Source organism: Callorhinus ursinus, unplaced genomic scaffold, assembly GCF_003265705.2.
Source record: "Callorhinus ursinus isolate GAN/ISIS: 27379988/994484 unplaced genomic scaffold, GSC_fseal_2.0 scaffold25, whole genome shotgun sequence".
NCBI classification, from domain to species: domain Eukaryota; kingdom Metazoa; phylum Chordata; class Mammalia; order Carnivora; family Otariidae; genus Callorhinus; species Callorhinus ursinus.
In genome coordinates, this window is record NW_027397087.1 from 29682760 (window position 1) to 29705514 (window position 22755).

The 22755-nt window shown below is 38.5% G+C and overlaps 1 protein-coding gene across 5 annotated transcripts in view; it reads left to right on the forward strand.

The window, feature by feature from the left end:
• Positions 1-22755, forward strand: part of ZNF609 (zinc finger protein 609) — a 221803-nt gene that overhangs the window by 134984 nt on the left and 64064 nt on the right. For all 5 annotated transcript variants that reach the window (XR_012373661.1, XM_073877171.1, XM_025883879.2 and 2 more), the window contains one exon: positions 20297-20522. Coding sequence is in view for 4 of the 5 variants with exons in the window: in XM_073877171.1 (XP_073733272.1) it covers positions 20297-20522 (226 nt within the window). In the remaining variant the exon portion in view is untranslated. The remainder of the gene's footprint in view (positions 1-20296; positions 20523-22755) is intronic.

The following is a 22755-nucleotide window of genomic DNA, read 5'->3' on the forward strand; positions in this document are numbered from 1 at the left end:
ATATCAGAGTACTCTGATGTCTTTCTAAGTCATGGTATTTAAGAAACTTTCTGTCCCTTGAAAGATGAATTGCTACTCTCAACTTCCATAGGATTTCGTGAGCCCCATATGTTAAGCATGTTCTACAAAATTCTAAATTTCATATAGTGTTGTTATTTAGTATTTAGGGTTTTGTTGGTCTTTCTTAGAAGAGCTGAGCTAAGGAGAAGTTGTTTAAAAATGAAATATAGTTTAGCAGGGCTTGAATGCCTTATGACAGATGTTTCAGTCTCACTTCAGAGGATATTTATACTGAAAAATCAGAAACATATAGTGCAACTTTAAGCAAAAATCAAAATATGAAACTAAGGATTTACCAGAACTAATGTGCAAACCCAGATCCAAAAATAGATTAAAACTCTTGAACAATCTTTATTCTTTTTACAAAAGATAAGTTTGCTTTACCAGAGGACTACAAAATAGCAAGTATCCTTTTTACTCTGTGACAAAGCATCTTGAGGTTTGATGGAGTGCAAGTGTCCAAATCCAAATTAATCATATTGGAAAATATTGAAAAAATTTGCATGTGGAGTCAGAGATCCTATTGTTTAGGGAATCCTGGCAAATGGGAGAGAACCAGAAGAACATTGGGTAGGCAAATATCCAAAATTTCAAAATTAGAGATCATTAAGCTTACATTGATCTTTAGCAAAATCCCAGAACAAAATGTTATAATAGATTGTGAGTCACTTCTACTCTCCTTCCTGGTCATGCCTAAACTTCTTTGGAGTAGCAGCATATAAAGGGGAAAGAGTATAAGTTTCAGATTCAGACATACCTTGATTCAACTCCTGGCCCTGCCACTTAATAATTGGGTAATTATGGACAAATCAGTTAACCTTCCCAGGGCTCTGTTTGTTTTCTATCAAACAAAGCTATCATCTACTTCATAGGGGTAATAGGAGATTTAATGAGATAACATGTAGAAGTCCTGGCACACAGTAGACTCGTAATAAATTCTAATTATCTTCCCTTCACCACTTCATGCTTTTCTTTACCCAGTGCAGTCAGTTTAGCTTCTTAGCTTCTGTGCCTTACCCTTCCCTGCAATTTCAGTTTCTTACTGAGATTATTTAACACCAGTCCATTCTCTTCTTGAACTCCCTTTTCCCTTGACTTCTTGTGACACCATTCAATTTTGATTCTGACTTTATTACTGCAAGGGTTCTGGAGCCAGACTGCCTGAGTTTGAATCCCAGTTTTATCACTTAGTAGCTATATGACGTTGGCCAAGTTACCTAACCTATTTAGCCTTAGTACATTCATCTTTAAGAGAAAATACTATTAAAACCATAATGAGATAACACTTTACACCTGTCAGAATAGCTAAAATTAAAAACACAAGAAACAACAAATGTTAGACAGGGATACCAGCAATAAGCCTCCTTAGCGAGGATGTGGGAAAAAAGGAACCCCATGCGCTTTTGGTGAGAATGCAAACTGGAGTAGCCACTGTGGTAAACAGTATGGAGGTTCCTCAGAAAATTAAAAATAGAGTTACTGTATGATCGAGTAATCCCACTACTGGGTATTTACCGAATGAAAATGAAAACGTTAATTCAAAAAGATATATGCCACCGCTATGTTTAGTGCAGCCTTATTTACAATAGCCAAGATAGAGGAGCAACCCAAGTATCCATCAATAAATGAATGGATAAAGAAGATATGGATGCATATGTGTGTGTATTTACATATAATGGAATATTACTTAGCTATAAAAAAGAATGGAATCTTGCCATTTACAGCAATATAAGACCTAGAGGATGTTATGCTAAGTGAAACATGTCAGAGAAGGACAAATGCCATGTAATTTCACTCATGTGTGGGATGTTTTTTTTTAAAGATTTTATTTATTCATTTGAGAGAGAGAATGAGATAGAGAAAGCCTGAGAGGGGGGAGGGTCAGAGGGAGAAGCAGACTCCCCGCCAAGCAGGGAGCCTGATGCGGGACTCGATCCTTGGACTCCAGGATCATGACCTGAGCCGAAGGCAGTAGCTTAACCAACTAAGCCACCCAGGTGCCCCATGTGTGGGATTTTTAAGAAACAAAATGAACAAAGAAAAAGAGAGACAAAAAAACCCAGACTTTTAAATAGAGAAACTGATGGTTGCCAGAGGTGAGGGGGAGTGAAATAGGTGAAGGGGATTAAGAGTATATTTAATCCTTCAGTGGGAAACCTGCTTCTCCCTCTCCCACTCCCCCTGCTTGTGTTCCCTCTCTAGCTGTGTCTCTGTCAAATAAATAAATAAAAACTTAAAAAAAAAAAGTATATTTAGCCTTGATGAGCACTGAGAAATGTGTGGAATTGTTGAATCATATTGTCCATCTGAAACTATCACTTTGTTAATTATATTTGAATAAAAATAAATTTTCGTTTAATTTTTTAAAAGGAGATACTATATATTACTATATTAATTACCACAGTGGATGGTTTTGAGGAATACATATAAAATGCTTTGAGGGACACCTGGTGGCTCAGTCGGTTAAGCATCTGACTTCGGCTCAGGTCATGATCTCAGGGTCCTGGAATGGAGCCCAGTGTCTGCTTCTCCCTCTCCCTCTGCCCCTCCCCCCCCCACAAGATTTATCACTTGCCATAATACCATCCTGACATCATGGTAATTATTTAATATTTCTGAATGAGGAAAAGAATCCAGAAAGCTTTTGCTTATTAGAAACCGAATTAAGTCCTTAAACATGGTACTGTAAACTTTCTCTCTCTCTCTGTTCCCAATACAGTTGTTGGGTAGGTAGATTGGAGTGCCTTGATTTCTTCAGGCTATTTGAAAAAGCCTTTTATGATATTCTTGATGACATGTTGATGAAACGTGGACTGGATGGTGATATAGTTGAGTGACTTTATAGCTGGCTGAAGAGCTATATTTAAAGAGTATTGATTACTAGGTGTTTGTCAGCTAAGATGGAGGTGGTGTACCACAAGACTCTGCCTTTGGTCTAGTCTTGTTCAACATTTTTATAATAACTTCCATGACTAAATATAAAATAGGTATATAAATTTGTGGGTGATACATAGTGGTCAGGACTTTTTCAGTTGTGATGGAATCCTTGCTCAAGCTAGTTTAAGCAAACAAGGAATTTATATGTTCCCACAAATAGAGTTGATTAGTTTCCGGCAGGGGCTCAAATAATGTCATCAGCATTCTGTCTTTGCTCATTTCCCTATTCTCCTTTCCCTTGAATTGGCTTTATTGAGTCAAGCCTTTGTCATGTATTAGTAGATATGGATATTGGCAGCTCCAATTTTAATTTAGTCCTTCCAGTACCAGAGGAAGAAAGAATTTCTGTGGCCTGTGGAGAACTTATTTCATGTATTTTGTGTAGAGTTCGGCCCACTCCTGTAGTGGAATGAGGCTGGAGGAGTGGATTTTTCACAAGAAAGAGAAATTCCTCTACCAAAGAAGGAAGGGAAAGCATGATGAAAAGTCAAAACTGTACCATGACAAACCACTTACAAATGGAGAGCTTAAGCACTGTATGTCTGAGTAGAAATTGACAATGTCATAAGAGACTGAAAGACAGAATTAAATTAACAAGATATCATTATTACTATCAGCAGCGGCTAATATTTGCTGAACTTTTACTGTGTCTTGGGCACTGTATACTCAGCACTTTACATCCAGTTAATTGCTACAGTGGCTATTTGAAATACAGGTACTCTTGATGTTTTTATTTTACAGAATAAAATAGAATCAGAAGGACTGCATAATATGTCTGTGGTCACCGGCTATTAAATAATAGAGCTGAGAGGGGAGCCTGGGTGGCTCAGTTGGTTAAATGTCTTTCTGCCTTCAGCTCAGGTCATGATCTCAGGGTCCTGGGATTGAGTCCCGAATTGGGCTCCCTGCTCAGTGGGGAGTCTGCTTCTTCCTCTCCCTCTGCCCCCACCCCCACAGATGCTCTCTGGCTTGCTCTGTTCTCTCTCTCTTTCTCTCAAATAAATAAATAACCTTTAAAAAAAATAGAGCTGAGATATTAACCAGTATGTCTTTTAGGAAGATGAGCATTTAAAGTTTAAAATTATTATCTACATTTTTGTTAAAAGGTATAAAACAGTATATATAGTACACCCATTTGTCTAAAAAGAATAAAGGGAAGGTACATATAAGCAAGCATATGTATTACGTTGGTTGCTTCTGGGAAAGGAAACTAGGGGTCAGGGATGAAAGAGAATCCTTTTGAAGTTTGAGTAGAAAAGATCTAGGGAGTTTTAATGCATATGAAATTCAGTATGAGCTTCCAAGAGTGACTTGACTATTAGAATAACTAATAATAACTATCCTTTGAGATTGCCCAAATACTATACACCTATTGCTATAGACACTTGACCTATTAAAGAATTTAATCTTTTAGGGGCTCCTGGGTGGCTCAGTCGGTTAAGCATCTCCCTTCAGCTCAGGTCATGATCCCAGGGTCCTGGGATTGAGTCCCGCGTCAGACTCCTAGCTCAGCAGGGAGTCTGCTTCTCCCTCTTCCCTCTGCCTGCCACTCCCCCTGCTTGTGCTCGCGCACCCTCTCGCTGTCAAATAAATAAAATCCTAAAAAAGAATTTAGTTTTTTAAAGCACTCCAGTAGAGTGAGGGTTTTTTTCTCCTCCCACATAGGTGGGGTTGGAGTTAGAACAAGGTTTTTATGACTACCTGTTACAGAAACTATTTCACCTTTGAGTGGTTAGTTATATGATCTTTAAGATTCTTCCACATTATGATGCTATGATTTTTCTCTGCATATTCCTTTGGGAACATACACCTGATAGAAAATGAGGTGCTGTAGTATAAACATGCTCTCTAGGAACCCAAATCCGCCTTACTGTTTTAAGGTGCTTTCTTTAGAATAAATGACGTCTCATTGGAATTACCCATTGTTATACAAAGTCACCCTCTATTCTGTGACCTTCTAGGACATAAAATTGCCTGGGAGACACTTTGGCAATGAAGCCTATCTAAACAGATGGCCATTTCCCGCTTGGTTCAGCAGTGCTAAGGTGTCCATAATCAGGAGTTAACCTGTACTGTACAGTACCCTTCATACCATTTTGAAGTTATATCTCTGCAATACCTTTAGTTTAAATAGCATAGACAAGGAAGACTTTTATAGGAAATGATGGCTCCTGGTTAACTGAAGACCCATTTTAAAATTTCTTTTAGATAATGGCACGTTTAACTTCTGAACTACTAAGCTATATTTTCAAAGAAGTCTTATTCTTGGCAATTTGAAAACGCATAGGCACTAGAGAGACTGATTTCCCCTCCTCCCACAATGGTAAGGTCAGTTTTCTCTCTAATGACCATTGTTCATTTGTCCATTTTCTAAACCATTAGCTGAGCTCTTCATTCTCTTACATGTTTAAAATACTCATTGCCCAACTGCTGAAATGTATTATTACCTAACTTGTAAACATCCCTTACTTACAAAATACGTAGTCTGTGGATCCTAGGAGCATTCTTTCCTGCTCCCCTCTTGCTAATAATGTTCCCTGCCTTCATGTCTCATTGTCCTTCACCATTACTTCTAAACTGCCCTGTTGTGGCAGACACTCTTGTTTGCCCACTAAACAGGCAGTCTCCCTCAACTTCCTGGCTACCAGAATCCCAGTTTTCTTCAGGAATCAGATGGGCATATGGTTCTGGAGAAGCTGATCACTTCTTCAATCCCAGAACATGAAACCTGATTTGTTCTCAAAATACGATCCTCCGACATGTAGATATCTCTGAGAGCTTTACAGAGGTTCTCTAGGTCAGAATTATTTTCAATAATAGAAAGACATTATTTGCCCTTTTCACTCTGTTGACATTTGCCCTAATATGCACTGATAATGCAAAAGCAGTGGTGGGTAAAATGGCAAGTATCTTGGCACAAATCAGATAAATGGCACCAATTGTACTACTAGCCATCACGTTCTTCACTGCTGTCCCTCACAGTAAAAGTAAAAATTTTGGAAGAGTTTGACGGTTAGTATTAATCTTCTTTGAATGTTTGGTAGAATTCACCCGTGAAGGTATATGGTCCTGGGCTTTTCATTGGGAGGTTTTTGATTACTGATTCAATCTCCTAACTAGTAATTGGTCTGTTCACACTTTTTACTTCATCATGATTCAGTCTTGATAAATTGTGTGTTTCTAAAAATTTATCCATTTCTTCTAGGTTGTTCAGTTTGTTGGCATATAATTAGTCTTAGAAGTCTCTTATGACCTTTTGTATTTCTGTGATGTCAGTTGTAATATGTCCTCTTTTATTTCTGATTGTATTTGAATTCTGTCCCTCTCTTTGTCTCTCTGTCTCTGTGTGTCTCTCTTGTGAATCTAGCTAAAGTCTTGTCAATTTTATCTTTTCAAAGACCTACCTCTATTTCATGGGTCTTTTTTAGTCTTTATTTCATTTATTTCTGCTCTAATCTTTTTTCCTTCCTCTACTAACTTTGTACTTCATTTTCCCTTTTTCTAATTCCTTCTGGTTTCTAGTTCCTGTTAAGTTTATTTAAGACTTTTATTTCTTGGGGCGCCTGGGTGGCTCAGTCATTAAGCCTCTGCCTTCAGCTCAGGTCATGATCTCAGGGTCCTGGGATTGAGCCCTGCATGGGGCTCCCTGCTCCGCGGGAAGCCTGCTTCTCCCTCTCCCCCTGCTTGTGTTCCCTCTCTCGCTGGGTCTCTCTCTGTCAAATAAATAAATCTTTAAAAAAAAATAAATAAAAAGACTTTTATTTCTTAAGGTAGGTGTTTTTATTACTATGAACTTCCCTCTTAAAAATGCTTTTGCTGAATCCCACAAATTTTGGTATATTTACATTTTCATTTGTCTCAAGGTATTCTTTATTTCTTTTCATTTTTTTTCTTTAGCCCATTCGTTCATGTTGTTTAATCTGCACACATTTGTGAATTTTCCAGTTTTCTTATTGTAGTTGGTTTCTAGTTTCATGCCATTGTGGTTGGAAAGATGTTTGATATGATTTCAGTCCTCTTAAATTTATTAAGACTTGTTTTGTGGTCTAACATTTGATCTCTCCTGGAAAAGGTTCCATATGCACGTGAAAAAAATGTGTATTCTGTTGCTTTTGGTTGGATTGTTCTGTGTATATCTTTTAACTCCGTCTGGTCTAAAGTGTTATTTAAGGTTGATACTTCCTTATTTTCTGTTGGAATGATCTGTCCACTGATGTAAATGGGGTAGTAAACTCCTGTTACTGTCTTGCTATTTCTCCCTTTAGGTCTGTTAATATTTGCTTTATATAGTTAGGTGCTCCTCTGTTGGCATAAATATTTACAAATATTATACCCTCTTGTTGGATTGACCTGTTTATCATGTAATGCCCATCTTTGTCTCTTTGTTTTAAAGTCTGTTTTGTCTGGGGGCGCTGTGACTCTTGATCTCGGGATTGTATATTCGAGCCCCATGTTGGGCATAGAGTTTATTTAAGGAAAAAAAAAGACTTTTGTCTGGTAAGAATATAGCTACTCCAGCTTTCATTTGATTTCCATTTACATAGAATATCTTTTCCAACCCTTCACTTTCAGTTTGTGTGTGTTCTTACATTTGAAATGAGTCTCTTGTAGGTAGCATATAGATGGGTCTTATTTTTTCATTCTGAATGCTTCTGTATGTCTTTTGATTGGAAAATTTAGTCTACTTACATTTTTTTAAAGATTTTATTTATTTAGGGGCGCCTGGGTGGCTCAGTCATTAAGCGTCTGCCTTCGGCTCAGGTCATGATCCCAGGGTCCTGGGATCGAGCCCCTCATCGGGCTCCCTGCTCGGCGGGAGGCCTGCTTCTCCCTCTCCCTCTCCCACTCCCGCCGCTTGTGTCAAATAAATTTATTTGACAAGAGAGAGAGACAGCGAGAGAGGGAACACAAGCAGGGGGAGTAGAAGAGGGAGAAGCAGGCTTCCCACGGAGCAGGGAGCCCAATGCGGGGCTCGATCCCAGGACCCTGGAATCATGACCAGAGCCGAAGGCAGACGCTTAATGACTGAGCCACCCAGGCACCCCTAGTCTACTTACATTTAAAGTAATTATTGATACTTCAGATTCATACCATTGTGTGTCAGCTATACTTCAATTAAAAAATAAAAATAATTTAAAATAATTATCAATAGGTACTTATTGCCATTTGTTATTTGTTTTGGCTGTTACTGTAGTTCCTCTCTGTTCCTTTCTTTTCTCTTATTCTCTTCCTTTGTGGTTTGATGACTTTCTTTAGTGGTATACTTACATTGCTTTTTCTTTCGCTTTTGTGTATTTACTGTAGGTTTTGTTTTGAAGTCTCATGAAGCCTACATATATAACAACCTATATCTATAACAGTCTTTTATTTTTTTTAAAGATTTTATTTATTTATTTGAGGGAGATAGTGAGCAAGAGAGAGAAGGAGCAGAGGGAGAGGGAGAAGCAGGCTCCCCACTGAGCAGGGAGCCCAATGCAGGGCTCAATCCCAGGACTCCAGGACCACAACCTGAGCCAAAGGCAGACACCCAACCGACTGAGCCACCCAGGCACCCCATAGTCTGTTTTTTTTTTTTGAAGATTTTATTTATTTGACAGAGCACAAACAGGGGGAGCGGGAGAGGGAGAAGCAGATTCCCTGCTGAGCAGGGAGCCTGATGCAGGGCTTGATCCCAGTACCCCAGGATCATGACCCAAGCTGAACGTAGTAGCCCTACCACTGAGCCACCCAGGCACCCCTGTAACAGTCTGTTTTAAGTTGATCGCATTCCAAAGCTTAATATTTTTACTCTTCCCCTCCCCAGGTTTTGTTGTTGATGTCACATTTTACATCTTTTTATCTTTGGTATCCCTTAACTAATTATTGTAATCACAGTAATGATCCTACTTTTGTCTTTTAGCCTTTATACTAGCTTTACATATGATTAATCTACTACCTTTATTATTTTTAGAAGAGGAGGGAACTCTTTCAAACTAATTTTATGAGGCCAGCATTACCTTGATGCAAAGCTGACAAGGACACCACAAGAAAAGAAAATTATGGGCCATTATCCCTGATAAACACAAGTACAAAAATCCTCAGCAAAATATTAGCAAACTGAATTCAACAATTCAGAAGTATCATAGGCCATGATCAAGTGGGATTTATTCCAGGGATGCACAGATATTTCAATATCAAATCAGGGGCGCCTGGGTGGCTCAGTTGGTTAAGCAACTGCCTTCAGCTCAGGTCATGATCCCAGGGTCCTGGGATTGAGTCCTGCATCAGGCTCCTTGCTCAGCGGGGAGCCTGCTTCTCCCTCTCCCTTCCACTCCTCCTGCTTGTGGGCACTCTCTCTCTCTCTCTTGAATAAATAAATAAAATCTTAAAAAAAAAAAACCCACAAATCAGTCAGTGTTATACAACACATTAACAAAAAGAAGGGCAAAAATTATATGATCATCTCAATAGATGCAGGAAAAGTATATGACAAAATTCAATATCCTTTATGATAAAAACTCTAAATAAAGTGGGTAGAGAGGGAACATCCCTCAACATAATAAAGGCCATATATGCCAAGTCCTTAGCTAATATCATATTCAGTGGTGAAAAGCTGAAAGCTTTTCTCCTAAGATCAGGCACAAGACAGGCATGCCTACTCTTGCCTCTTTTATTCAACATAGTATTGGAAGTCCTAGCCAGAGCAATTCTATAAGAAAAAGAAATAAAAGACATCCAAATTGGAAAGGAGGAAGTAAAAAAAAACTGTCAGTATTTGCAAATGACATACTATACATAGAAAACCCTAAAGACTCCATTAAAAAACTGTTGGAATGGGGCGCCTGGGTGGCGCAGCTGGTTAAGTGGTTGACCCTTGGTTTTAGCTCAAGTTGTGATCTCAGGGTCCTGAGATCGGGCCACGTCAGGCTCTGTGTTCAGTGTCTGCTTTTCCCTCTCCCTCTGCCCCCACTTGTGTGCACCCTCTCTCTCAAATAGATAAAATATTTTTAAAAAACTGTTGGAACTAATAAATGAATTCAGTAAAGTTGCAGGATACAAAATCCATACAAAAGTCTGTTGCATTTCTGTATACTAATAACAAAATACTAGAGAAATTTAAGAAAACAATCCCATTTACAGTTGCATCAGAAAGCATAAAATAGCTAGGACTAAATTTAATCAAGGAGGTGAGAGACATATATATTGAAAACTACAAGATATTAATGAAAAAAAATTAAAGACAACACAAATAAATGGAAAAATATTCCATGCTCATGGTTTGGAAGACTCAGTATCATTAAAGTGTCCATACTACCTAAAGCAGTCTACAAATTCAGTGTAATCACAATCAAAATTCTACTGGCATTTCTCATGGAACTAGAACAAACAATCCTAAAATTTGTGTGGAACCACAAGAGACCCCAAACAGCCAAAGCAATCTTGAGAGAGAAGAACAAAGCTGGAGGCATCATGCTCCCTGATTTTAAACTCCATTAAAAAGCTGTAGTAATTAAAACAGAATGGTATTGGCATAGAAACAATAGATCATTGGAATAGACTAGAGAGCCCAGAAATAAACCCAAGCATATATGGTCAATTAATTTATGACAAAGGAGCCAAGAACATACAATGGGGAAAGAACAGTCTCTTCAATAAATGGTGTGGGGAAGATTGGACAGCCACATGTAAAAGAATGAAACTTGAACACCATCTTACAACATACACAAAAATCAACCCCAAATGGATTTAAGACTTGAATGTAAAACCTGAAACCATAAAATTCCTAGATGACAACATAGGCAATAAGCTCCTTGACATAGGCTTGGCCTTGACTTTTTGAATCTGACACCAAGAGCAAAAGCAACAAAAGGAAAAATAAACAAGTAGAACTACATTAAAATAAAAAGCTTCTACACAGCAAAGGAAACCATCAACAAAATGAAAGACAACCTGCTGAATGGGAGAAAATATTTGCAAAGCATATATATCTGATAAGAGGCTAATATCCAAAATATAAGAATTCATACAACTCAACAGCAGAAAAAAAAAAAATTCATTTAAAAACTGGGCAGATCTAAATAGACATTTTTCCAAAGAAGACATACAGGTGGGCAACAGGTATATAAAAAGATGTTCAAAATCATTAATCATTAGGGAAATACAAATCAAAATGAGGTATCACTTCACACCTGTTAGAATGGCTATTACCAAAACAACAAGAAATAACAGATACTGGTTGGGAAGTGGAAAAAAGTTCACTGTTGGTGGGAAAGTAAATTGGTGCAGCCACTATGAAAAACATGGAGGTTCTTCAAAAAGATAAAAAATAGAACTACAGTGTGATCCAGCAATTTCAGTTCTTAGGTATTTATCTGAAGAAAACAAAATCACTGAAAGATATAAGTACCCCCATGTTTATTGCAGCATTATTTACAGTGGGCCAAGATATGGAAACAACCTAAGAGTCCGTCAGTGGGGGAATGGATAAAGAAGACGTGATGTATATATACAATGGAATATTATTTGGCCACGAAAAAGAATTAACTCTTGCCATTTTCCTATACCAACTATACTTAAATAAAAAACAAAAAATCAGCCATTAAAAAAAAGTGGGGAGAATTCTTGCCATTTGCAACAACATGAATGGACCTTAAGGGCATTGTGCTAAGTGAAATAAGTCAGAGAAAGACAAACACCACATGATCTCTCTTATATGTGGAATCTTTTTAAAAAAGCTCAAAACAGAACAACAGATTAACAATTGCCAGAAGCAAGGAGTAGGGGTGGGAGAAATGAGTGAAGGAGGTCAAAAGTTTTTTAAAAATGTCTTTAAAAGCCAGTTTATCTCTAAAATATCTTTAGGGGCACCTGGGTGGCTCAGTCATTAAGTGTCTGCCTTCGGCTCAGGTCATGGTCCCAGGGTCCTGGGATCGAGCCCCGCCTCGGGCTCCCTGCTCCGTGGGAAGCCTGCTTGTGTTCTCTCTCTTGCTGTCTCTCTCTCTGTCAAATAAATAAAATCTTTTTAAAAAAATATCTTTATATATATTAAATATGTATATATAAAATATCTTTATATATATTAAACCTTTTGAGTACATGTCATTTTATATTCTGTGTGACAAAAGGGGAAGCACACATAAAGTACTGCTGCTGCATTCCAAAGTAGGATACTTTTCTCTAGGTAAAGCACTTTTGTAATTGAGTTGCAAGCTGACCTAGCCAGTTTTTTTTATGCAATATCATTTTTACTTGAAAGAACAACTGAAAGTATAAGGTATTCAGAGTTGGGTATTTGGCAGACATTTTCTTAAAAATAAATGAAATGAGCCTGTTACTCCAAGGAAAACAGTCCACACTGTTTGTTATCAATGATAAAATATGAGCTTTCAAGCAAACGTTGTAATTTTAGAAAATTTGTATTTGCCCCCCCCACATAAGTTTGATAGCCTACCAATACATAAAGGATTTTCTGATGAGCTCAGAGGCAGTATCAGCGAATATGACTTTTTTTGTATTAATGGAATGTGTCGGTATATGAAAGAGCTGTATAACTTAGTGAACCAGTATTTTCCAAATGACTAATATATGATGTTAAAAATCATGCATGGGTAGAAGAAGCATTCAAAGTACTAGACAGACCAATGGATTGTAATGTAACAGAGTACAAAAAGTTCATTGATACAGTTTCAGATTCCACATTGCCACTAACCTTTAAGAACTATCTTTTGTTCAGTTTTGGTGTCATATCAAAGAATAACCACAATTATCTGAAGAGGATACATATATAAAATCTTTGTGAGGCCAGTTTTCTTTATAGTTCAACACATTTCACCTACAGATTGAATGCAGAAACAGACATGAGAATCTAGCAGTCTTCTATTAAACCAACCATTGAAGAGATTTGCAAAATGTAAATCAATGCCACTGCTCTTTTTTCCCTTTCTTTTGAAAAATTATAGCTATTTTTATTTAAAATGTTACATATAGTTGTACATAATATGTTTTTAAATGTCATTTTAAACAAGTTAATGCATGTCAAATTTTTGCTTTTTAAATTCTAGTATGGTGAATATTAATAGATCTATTCCACATCAGAGCTCTTTGAGGGTCTTCAATTTTTTGTTAATCTTTTTATTTTGAGATAATTAATAGTTGTAATAAATAATTCAGAGAGATCTCATGTACCCTTTACCTAGTTTCCCCTAATGGTAACACCTTGCAGAGGTATATAGTACAGTATCACAAAGGGGATATTGACAATGCAATCCACCTATCTTGTTAAGATTTCCCCCATTTTGCTTGTGTTCACTTGTGTATGTTTTTCTCTCTGTGTGTGTATGTGTGTGTATTTAATTCTGTGCAGTTTGATCACATGTGTAGGCTTGTGTTATTTGCCACACATTTAAAATACCAAACATCTCCATTATTCTAAGGATCCCTTGTGTTGCCTTTCTAACCACACTCAACTCTTCTACCTCCCACCAACCCTTCCTCCTGAATAATCTGTTCTTTGTGTCTCTAATTTTGTCATTTCAAAATCATTAGTTTTATTTTTTTAAGATTTTATTTATTTATCTATTTATTAGAGAGAGTGCACAAGCAGGGGGAGGAGCAGAGGGGGAGGGAAAAAGAATCCCAAGCTGACTTCCCACTGAGCCACCCAGGAGCCCCTCAAAATCATTAGCTGTTTTAAATAAGTTAATTAGTACATGTTGGAATCTTTCACTTTTAATTTCTAATACAGTAAATACTAGTTGATAAAGCCTGTGTAAATAAAAGCTCTGTAAAGTTCTCTGTTTTTAAGACCATAAAGGTTTCCCAAGACCAAAATGTTTAAAAACAGCTGGCTTGAAGCAGGGAGAATCATTCCCATTTCTCCTTCCCAAGCTACTACAGAACAAGATGTGGTTTGTGGTGTCTCAATTTAGAATTTTCTTGTTTTCTCATAGGACCATCAATATGAATGATGATTGGGTTCTTTAGTACAATTTGGTCCATCCATGATACAGGTTAAATTAAGACTTTTTACTGACATCTGTGATTCTGAATGATTCAGAAAAAAGACTTTAGCTTTCTGTTGTATTCACCTTTGTGGGTTATTTTGTTGTTGTTTTGTTTTGTTTAGTTTAAAATTTTATGTATTCATTTGAGACAGAGAGAGAGAGCTCGAGCAGAGGGGAGAGGCAGCAGGAGAGGGAGAAGCAGACTCTGTTGAGCAGGGACCCTAACGTGGGGCTCGATCCCAAGACCCAGACATCATGACCTGAGCTGAAGGCAGACACTCAACCTTCTGAGCCACCCAGGCGCCCCTTGTTTTTTGTTTATTTTCTTGTTTGTTTTTATATCCTATGGGTTAGAGAATGGAGTAGAGATGACAAGCTCCAGCCCTGACTTTTTAGGAAATGAGTATGTGAAAGGAAGTAAGAATTGTGTGTAGGAGAGGAAGTAGTTGCAGCCAAAGAATGAATTTTTCTCATTCTTTATTCTTGAAAAGCTAATTCTAGTGCTTCCCTTGGAACAATACAGGAATGGGAGGGATCATCAACCTTCTGTGGAAAAAAAAATAGTTTCAGAGGTAGTACTTAGGTTCCTATCATCACTCATCAGCTGCAAAGTTAATAGCTTTGTTGGAGGAAAATGTGAATTTCAAGCAGGCAGAAGATTATGGATTGAGAAGATTTAGAAGAGCAGAATAGATGCTTCTCTCAAAAAACCTTTGCCACTAATGGACACTGCCGTGTAATTTGTGTTATGCATTGATTTCATTTGTGAGATTTTTCTTCCTTTGTTAAATTTCCAGCATAATATACCCATTCCCACACACTTGGAAGTTAGACAGTCTTGAATTTTAGGATCATTTGATCTGCTATCTCCTCTTTACCAGAAGAGTTCTTTTAGGTTTGAGCCTGGGATTCTATAGGGATCATTGTAGGAGACCTCCCTATAGCTGGTATTGTAGTCTTCAAATTATATGTTCACTTGCACTTGCATTTTCTAGTACAAACTGGAGCAACCTTCACTGCTGACCTTGGCCAGGCTGATTGGTTAAAATTGAGTGCTAAAGTAAGTTGTCTGTGAATAACAGAATATGTAGCTTCAAAGAACTCTTTGATGGCTGGTTATGGTGCCAGCCACCGTGTCTTTCTTTTTCACTTTTTCCTCCTTGCCTTCTGCTACAAGATGTCTTGGAAATTAACCAGAGTTACAATCAAATTCTTTTTCAAAGCAAGCTTAAGTGAAATCTGGAAGCTCAGCAGACCCGCAGCCTATGCTTTCTTTTTCCTTCTTCCTTCTTCCTTCCTACCTTCCTTTCAATAGTCAGGGTCAAAGAGTGTTTGAAAAGGAGGTGATTTCCTCCTTCACTAATAACTTAAATGTTGTGTTGTTTTGTGATTTACTTGGAATATTCTATTGTATTCTGTCAAGAGCTTTGTAGAAAGGAGGAATTCAGATTTCTCCTTCCATCCTCAGTTACTCTGTGATTTCTACCTGCCAGGATCTTGCAAATAAGCAATTACTGATCTCCCAGGATAAGCAGATAATCTTTAATTATTAAAAAAAAATGCAGTAAACTTACTTAATTTATCTCAAAATCTCAGTCAACAGGAGGCAGTTCAAATAACTGAGGATTTTTTTTTCTCTGTATTTTAATTTGAGAGACAAATAACATAATGATAAATGGGGGATGTTTGGGTGGCTCAGCAGTTGAGCATCTGAGTCTTGATTTCATCTCGGGTCATGATCTTGCAGTCATGGGATTCAGCACCCTCCCAATCTGCCATCAGGCTTCCTGCTCGGCAGGCAGTCAGCTTCAGATTCTCTCCCTCTGCCCCTCCCCCCATACTCTCACTCTATCTAAAAAAAATAAAATTGATAAATGGAATTTTAAATAAATACTAGTTCTTTTTAATAACCCACCCTAGGGGCGCCTGGGTGGCTCAGTTGGTTAAGCATTGGACTCTTGATTTCCACTTGGTCATGATCTCAGGGTCATGAGATTGAGCCCCACATTGGGTTCCACACTGGGTGTGGAGCCTGCTCAAGATTCTCTCTCTCTCCCTCTCCCCCTCCCCCACATTTGCTGTCTCTCTCAGAAACAAAACCACAATAAAAATTCTGTGAACCAGTCAAGTTTTATAGGGGAGTATTTACATGTTTATCCATGAATCAGGAATCTATATTATTGTTAGTATTGCTGTTGCTGAGTCACTGTATAAAATCTTGAAGGACCTTTGGAATTATCAAAGAAAGAGAACATGTTATTAATACAGTATTTAGTATATTTGATGACATTCTACTTCCTATATAATCTTATCCAATAATTCTGAATAAATCTGAACATTTATCTAACCATTATCTCCAATTATCTTTCATTCTTGGATAAAGGGAGTTTCTTAGAGTTACTGAGGTGTCAGTAGAACCATCTTCCTCTCTGCCTTTTGACTGTGAAGGTGAAGGTATCAGACTCATGTCTGTGAAGGGGGAGGGGGAAAAGATCTGTCCCAAATATTTCTTTGCTGCATTTTCTACCCCAAAAATTATGTTGCAGCCTTGAAATTTTTCTTTCATCAGTTCCTCTCATGTGTGGGAGGCAGCTGAACTCAGTGTATAATTACTTCTTGAGGGGAGGTTAATGGCTCTGGCCTTTCTTCTCTCCAGTCCTCATTTCTGCGTCACCTGCCTATCAGCACTTAGATCTCTAATAGGTGCTATGAAGACTAATATCTAAAGGTGAATTGAAAAGAAATATCATTAAAAGATAAAGGACATGAACTGTTGGGAAACTTAAGATATTTCCATCTTTAAATTCTCTGTCTCTTTTCAAGTTTTTCTTTTGTTTTGCTGTTTATCTTCCCATTCAGTGAGTCCCAGGAGTGCCGTCCCCGCCGTTGTGTCCCCCACCCTCCCCACCCCAGTCCCCCTGTAGCACTTTAGCATTTCAGAGACCAAGAATTGGCCTGGCTTTTATTGTTGTAGCTAATTAAGGTATTTAATGACCTTAACTTTTTATATTCCTGTTACTCAATTTTCCGTGCTGGGTCCAGTCTCCTGACAATTCCTGCTCTTGTATCCTAGGTATATGGGAAAGGTAGCAAAATAAGTCCTTTTCTAATTTTTATCCTCTCCTGGAGAGTGGTAAATGAAGCTCTGTTTGTTCCAGTGAATAGTAGACTATGAAATCCCATAAAGCCAGCTAGGTTATTAGATGAATATCACAGAGCTGCTTATTATGCACTGTGGCTTAATGTAGATTATAGATGTGACCAAACGGTAATTAACAGAGCTAGAGCTGTAATTAAACATTATTCTGCTCTGTGATTTCTCCTCAGATTTCTTTTGCAAAGTAGGAAACTGAATAGTTCCAAACCCATAGGTGGATTTCTTTACTTCTCACCCCCTAAAATCTCTTTTAATTAACTGACTAAATAAAGTCATCCTCACACAAAGAGAGATCCTGAATTCTGCTTAGTACCTCTGATCAGTAAGAGTAGTTTGGTGCATATACATGTTGATCAGCTCTTTGTATATTCTGTTTTTCTAACTAATCACTTCTGCTAAGTTCCTTCTGCACGTATTCTGTAGCAGAGTTTAATTTGGCAAACTGAATGCAACAAGGGTGTCTCCTACTTACATCTTAGATGTTTTCTGGATCTGTTGGTACAGAACTGGGGGCTTGGTTTTATTTACAGTGTTAGTAGCTTCCTTCCCTTCTTCTTGGCCTCCCAGGCACTGAATAACCTAGCAGGAAATGAAACGTCTTCTAGAAAACAGCTACCTTCTACCTTCGATGGCTGAGAGAGAGAGAGAGAGAGAGAGAGAGAGAGAGAGAGAGAGAGAGTGTGTGTGTGTGTGTGTGTGTGTGTGTGTGTGTGTGTGTGTGTGTGTAGGTGACTCCCTGGGGACTTACCTCCTTTGTTTAGGATTGCTGCCTCAGCGATGGAACAAGTTAGCAATAGGGCATGCTCAAGCGAGACAGAAAGTTCAAAGGAGTGACCTAAAAGATTCAGGTTAATCTGTGTCCAAGAAAGCAGACGTTGCAGGAATTTCTCTTGCTAGTAGAAGAACGGTATAGAAAAGACAACAAACTCTAAGCAAAGGAAATACACATACTGATTGTGAAATTGTTTTTGTCTCAGTTCTTCCCCAGGAGAAAAAATAGAAAAACAGAGGTGAGGCCAAGAGTAAAGATGATCTGTGTACTCTGTCTCTAATTTTCTCTTTTTAGTAATTTTCGTGAGTAAAATCTCCAGGAAACTTTCTTCCCAGAGTTATGAGCTACCTTCTTGAAGCATTCGTGAAAGGGCTTGATGGTTAGACCCAGATTCCAGCCATACACAGCAGTAGTAGAGAATTGAGCTTACTTTTTCTGTGTTTTTGCCTTCAAATCTGTGCATAGAAATCTTATAGGTCTTTCAGGGATCTACCACATCCCAAGAAGGTTGCCAAATTAAATGATCATTGCCTGATTTTCAGAAGTGCAAAAAGAAGGCAAAGATGCCTTTTGGCATTGACCATAATGAAGAAAATTCATTATATGGGCTTTGTCTTTCATTTCATTTTATAAAAGAGGTGGAGTTAGGGGAGTACGGGGTTGAGGGGGGCAGGGGAAGGTGGGTGCATGACAACAAGCAGATAAGGATAATGTTTTGGCAGCTCTCAGGGACCAGAATTCATCAGAATCCGTGTTCTAGCATTCAGTGGTCTCTGACAGTGATGATTCACAAATAGCAGAAGTGAGAGCTAACTGTGATAGAGGCAATACCCAGATCTCAGCTTCTAGAGGAGTATCTCAGGCCAGGAAGAGGTAGGGTGTGTGTGTGTGTGTGTGAGAGAGAGAGAGAGAGAGAGGGAGAGAGACAATATATATGTGTTAGGAGGAGGGAGGTGGATTACAGGTTGAGCAGTGGTCATTCAGTAAAACCAAGAGTTCTGTTGCAGAACTGTCCAGCAGCTTGGATTATGGGTGCATATGTGGCTCTCTGGATGTAGGGCCATTGAAGGAGTACATTCAAACTGGACTGAAAAATCTTCTGTGGGGCACCTGGGTGACTCACTCGGTTGAGTGTCTGACTCTTGATTTTGGCTTAGGTCATGATCTCGGGGTTATGGGATGGAGCCCTGCATCAGAGCCCCACATAGGGCTCTGGGCTCAGCAGCGGGGAGTCTACTTGAGAGTTTTTCCCTCTGCCCCTCCCCCACTCGTGCTTTCTCTCTCTCTCTCTCTCTCTCTCTCTCTCTCAAAATAAGTAAATCTTTTTAAAAAGTCTTTCACAAGGGGAAGAAAGTCACAATCCTTGACTCTCATTTTCTAGGTCTGTTGATTGGTATCACCTAATCTTCAGGGAAGGTTAGTGTGTGAATTCAGTGCTTTTGCATATGCAGGACACTGTGTTCAGTTAGGATTTGGGCACTATAGACTCAGTACTTTCATCAGTCTGATAAATGCTAGGATTTAAAGAGTTAAGGGGTTATTACCCTCTTTATTACAACTTTTAATTCTGGATATGTTGAATTTTTGGTTTCTAAGTAATTGCATTCTTACGAGAGGTTCTAGTTTTAGAGGTAGATTGCTGGTTCTTGTATTCACCTATTTCTGTGTGTGCGTGATCAACTTCATCTGCAGTCTGCCATGAATTAGCTTCTGGATAGTAACAGCACCTGCTGTTCCTTAAAGTTAATTTGATGTTGGATTCATGCTCCAAAATGCCATTCTCATTAACCAGTTGCTGTTATAATCTCTGAGGGTTAGACCCCCATCCTAGCCCTCCCATCACTTTTAAGTAGATGCCCTTCTAGCTAAAGATGAATTAAAGCTCTAGTCTTCTAGAAGTGACATATCTAGGATCTGCATATTTTCTCCCCTTCTTTATCCCTACCCATATTCTTGGATTTTATACCTGATTAATGTATTATTTGTCAAATGATAGATTGGTGGGAAACAGTAGTGGCAGTAGAACATGCCTCAAAAGCCTTTTCTTTTTCATCAATCTGTGTGCTCTAATACTGTTGAAATCTGGACCTGGTTCTCTATCACTAGAGATTTTTAAATGAGACAGGATTTTTTAATACACTTTTAGCTAAGCACAGTTTATCAGGAAGATCATTAATAAGAAATGGAGCTTCTCCTACCACAGGGTGCACTCATATAAACCACTAGATTTGTAGTGGTATCGTAAGCTGGAACTTGAAAGGAAGGACCAAAGTCTTATATATAGAGCCTTCCACACTGGCAGGAAAGAATGTAGGACTAGATTATAGAGAAGGTATTTCCTCTAAATGTTCTCTCTGCAACTCAGCTACTACTTTTCTTCCCTCACAGATGGAGTCCCCTGTCTCTACACCAGCGGTGCTGCCACTGCACCTTTTGGTACCAGTGGTCAGTAATGACATCTCATCCCCCTGTGAGCAAATTATGGTTCGTACCCGATCAGTTGGGGTCAACACATGTGATGTGGCTCTAGCTACAGAGCCTGAGTGCCTGGGCCCCTGTGAACCTGGGACAAGCGTCAACCTTGAGGGCATCGTATGGCAGGAAACAGAAGATGGTAAGTGCTATGTGTGACTTTCCTATCCCTTCTCAACCTGCTTCTGCCAACATGGGCTTATCGTTGTAAATAACACCAAGTATTTATTAGGAGTCTCAAGTGCCATAGTCTGCTTGTGATACCTGTCCAGAGGATCGCAGCAGACTTCTTGGTAAAATCATCCAGCTTCTCGAGATTGCCACTTTTTTAAAATTAATTATCTCCCCTTCATATCAGTCAACAGTGTTGGCCCTGGTGTTTAAGCAGTCACTTGATAGGTGCTAGCCAAGTAATTCAAACTGTGTCTATACTCTCCATACTCCTCTTGATCATTTTATGTGGGAGAATTTGAATGTAAATGAACTTTTGGGTCAGGCTTGAAGAGAAAAAAGTAATGAAAGGACAGCTGTGGGAGTCAAGGAAATGGAAAACAGTCACTCTTAAATTGACTTAGTGTTGGCTCATTGAATATGCAGCTCTTGCCTTTTTTAACACCTGGAGGTGCAGTCAGCTCCTTCCCAATGGTTACCTCATTGCCCAGCCACCCACGCCACTTCATGCATCTGTCACTTAGTACAGATTTTATAGGCCTAGGCAACAGGGAAATGTTTACATGGTCTTGTTTTCAGGCATCCACTAAGCAGTTGGCTCACTGTAGGGTGCTTCTGCCCGAGGCTACCATCCAGACTTCTTGTATGTTCCATTTGCCCCTGAGAACAAAATCTCTTCTATTTTGGAAGTTCATAAACCTGAAAAAGTAGGGGTGTAAAGGGACTTAACCAGGTATTTCTGATCCCTTGGTACCATCTGTGGCAATTTGATTTCAGCACATACATTCTTTTTATAAAGAATCCAAGTTCTTGTTAAAGTATGTGTGGTTTAGAGAGGCTGGGCCTCAGGGTCCCATCAGGTCTCTGCATAAGTAACCAGACTTCCAAAGCGTCCCCACTCTGGAGTTTAGAGGCCCAGAGGAGCACAGCTCATTATCTCTAATTATCATAAGCTATCTTGTCAGTTTGCCCGTGGAAATTCAGGCATTTCATTATGGTCATTCTAATCAAAGTCTGTTCCTCTGAATGTTTTGTGATTCAGTATTTATTTAAAGTCTACCATGCAGTAGGTATTGAGGTTGTACAGGTTAAGAATTCTGTGTTTTTGGCTTTCTCATTGTTAAGCAGCAATATAGTAAAGCTTCAGCTTTCAGAATAACATTGCTGATGAAGTTTTATTATGTGCCTGAGACCATAATGCCAAAAAAAAAAAAAAAAGTCCTATTGTGTTAGAAACCAATGCAGAGAAAATGGAGAGAGAGGTTGACCCTAGAGGTTGACTCTGGATGTGTGTATTCAGTATACAATCTGGAAATCACAAGTGGCTATCTCTAATTTTAAAAATGTCATCTGCTTATGGCCAAATGTCTAAACAGCCACAGAGTCTGTTGGAATGACAAACGTGTCCAGACCACAGCTCTGTGACACCAAACAACCTTCAGGGCCTGTTACCTCAATATATTGAAGATAGAAGACATCAATTTTCTGCCTATTTATTCTATCCATCTTTATGATGGTGACTTTTCTCCAAGGGCAAGGTGCTTTTCATATATGTGAACCCGATGAAAACTTTGCAGGAAAGTGAGGCTAACCCTTTCACTCTCCTGAGAACAATGGTTTTATCCCAGGATCCCTGTTTCCTTTCTTGCCAAGGGGATGTTAGCACACACAAAAAATTTTTTTTAATTATTTCCTCTGAAAAGCTCTCTGGTTTTACCTGGCAGCTTATTACCAAGTTCCCCTGTTACACATCTTGAATGCATCCTTCATTTTATTTCACAATAGTTATCACAGTTTGTAATTTTATATAATTATATTTTTCCAATAATATCTATATCTTCCACTGTTTTAGAATTCTGTGAGCTCAGGGACTCTGTTTTGTTCACCATTGAATATCTAATACTTAACACTTGGCATCTATAGTAGGCCCTCAAAGATATTTGAGTGAATGAATGCTTACATTTAGTCATTGTCATTTCTAGATCTCTGTTAATGTATGTCTAATGGCTACTGTAATGTTGTTTGAACATAGAAACCATATCAAATACTTTATAAAATTCTAGACCCTCTCTGAAACTCAGAATAAATACTGCTGTCACCAGGTAGTGAGATCACTCTCATTTATTTATGTCTGTAAGATTTTTAGTTCTCCTGCTTTTAATACCATATATTCTCCCATTTACTATATTGTGTTTCAGGACTTA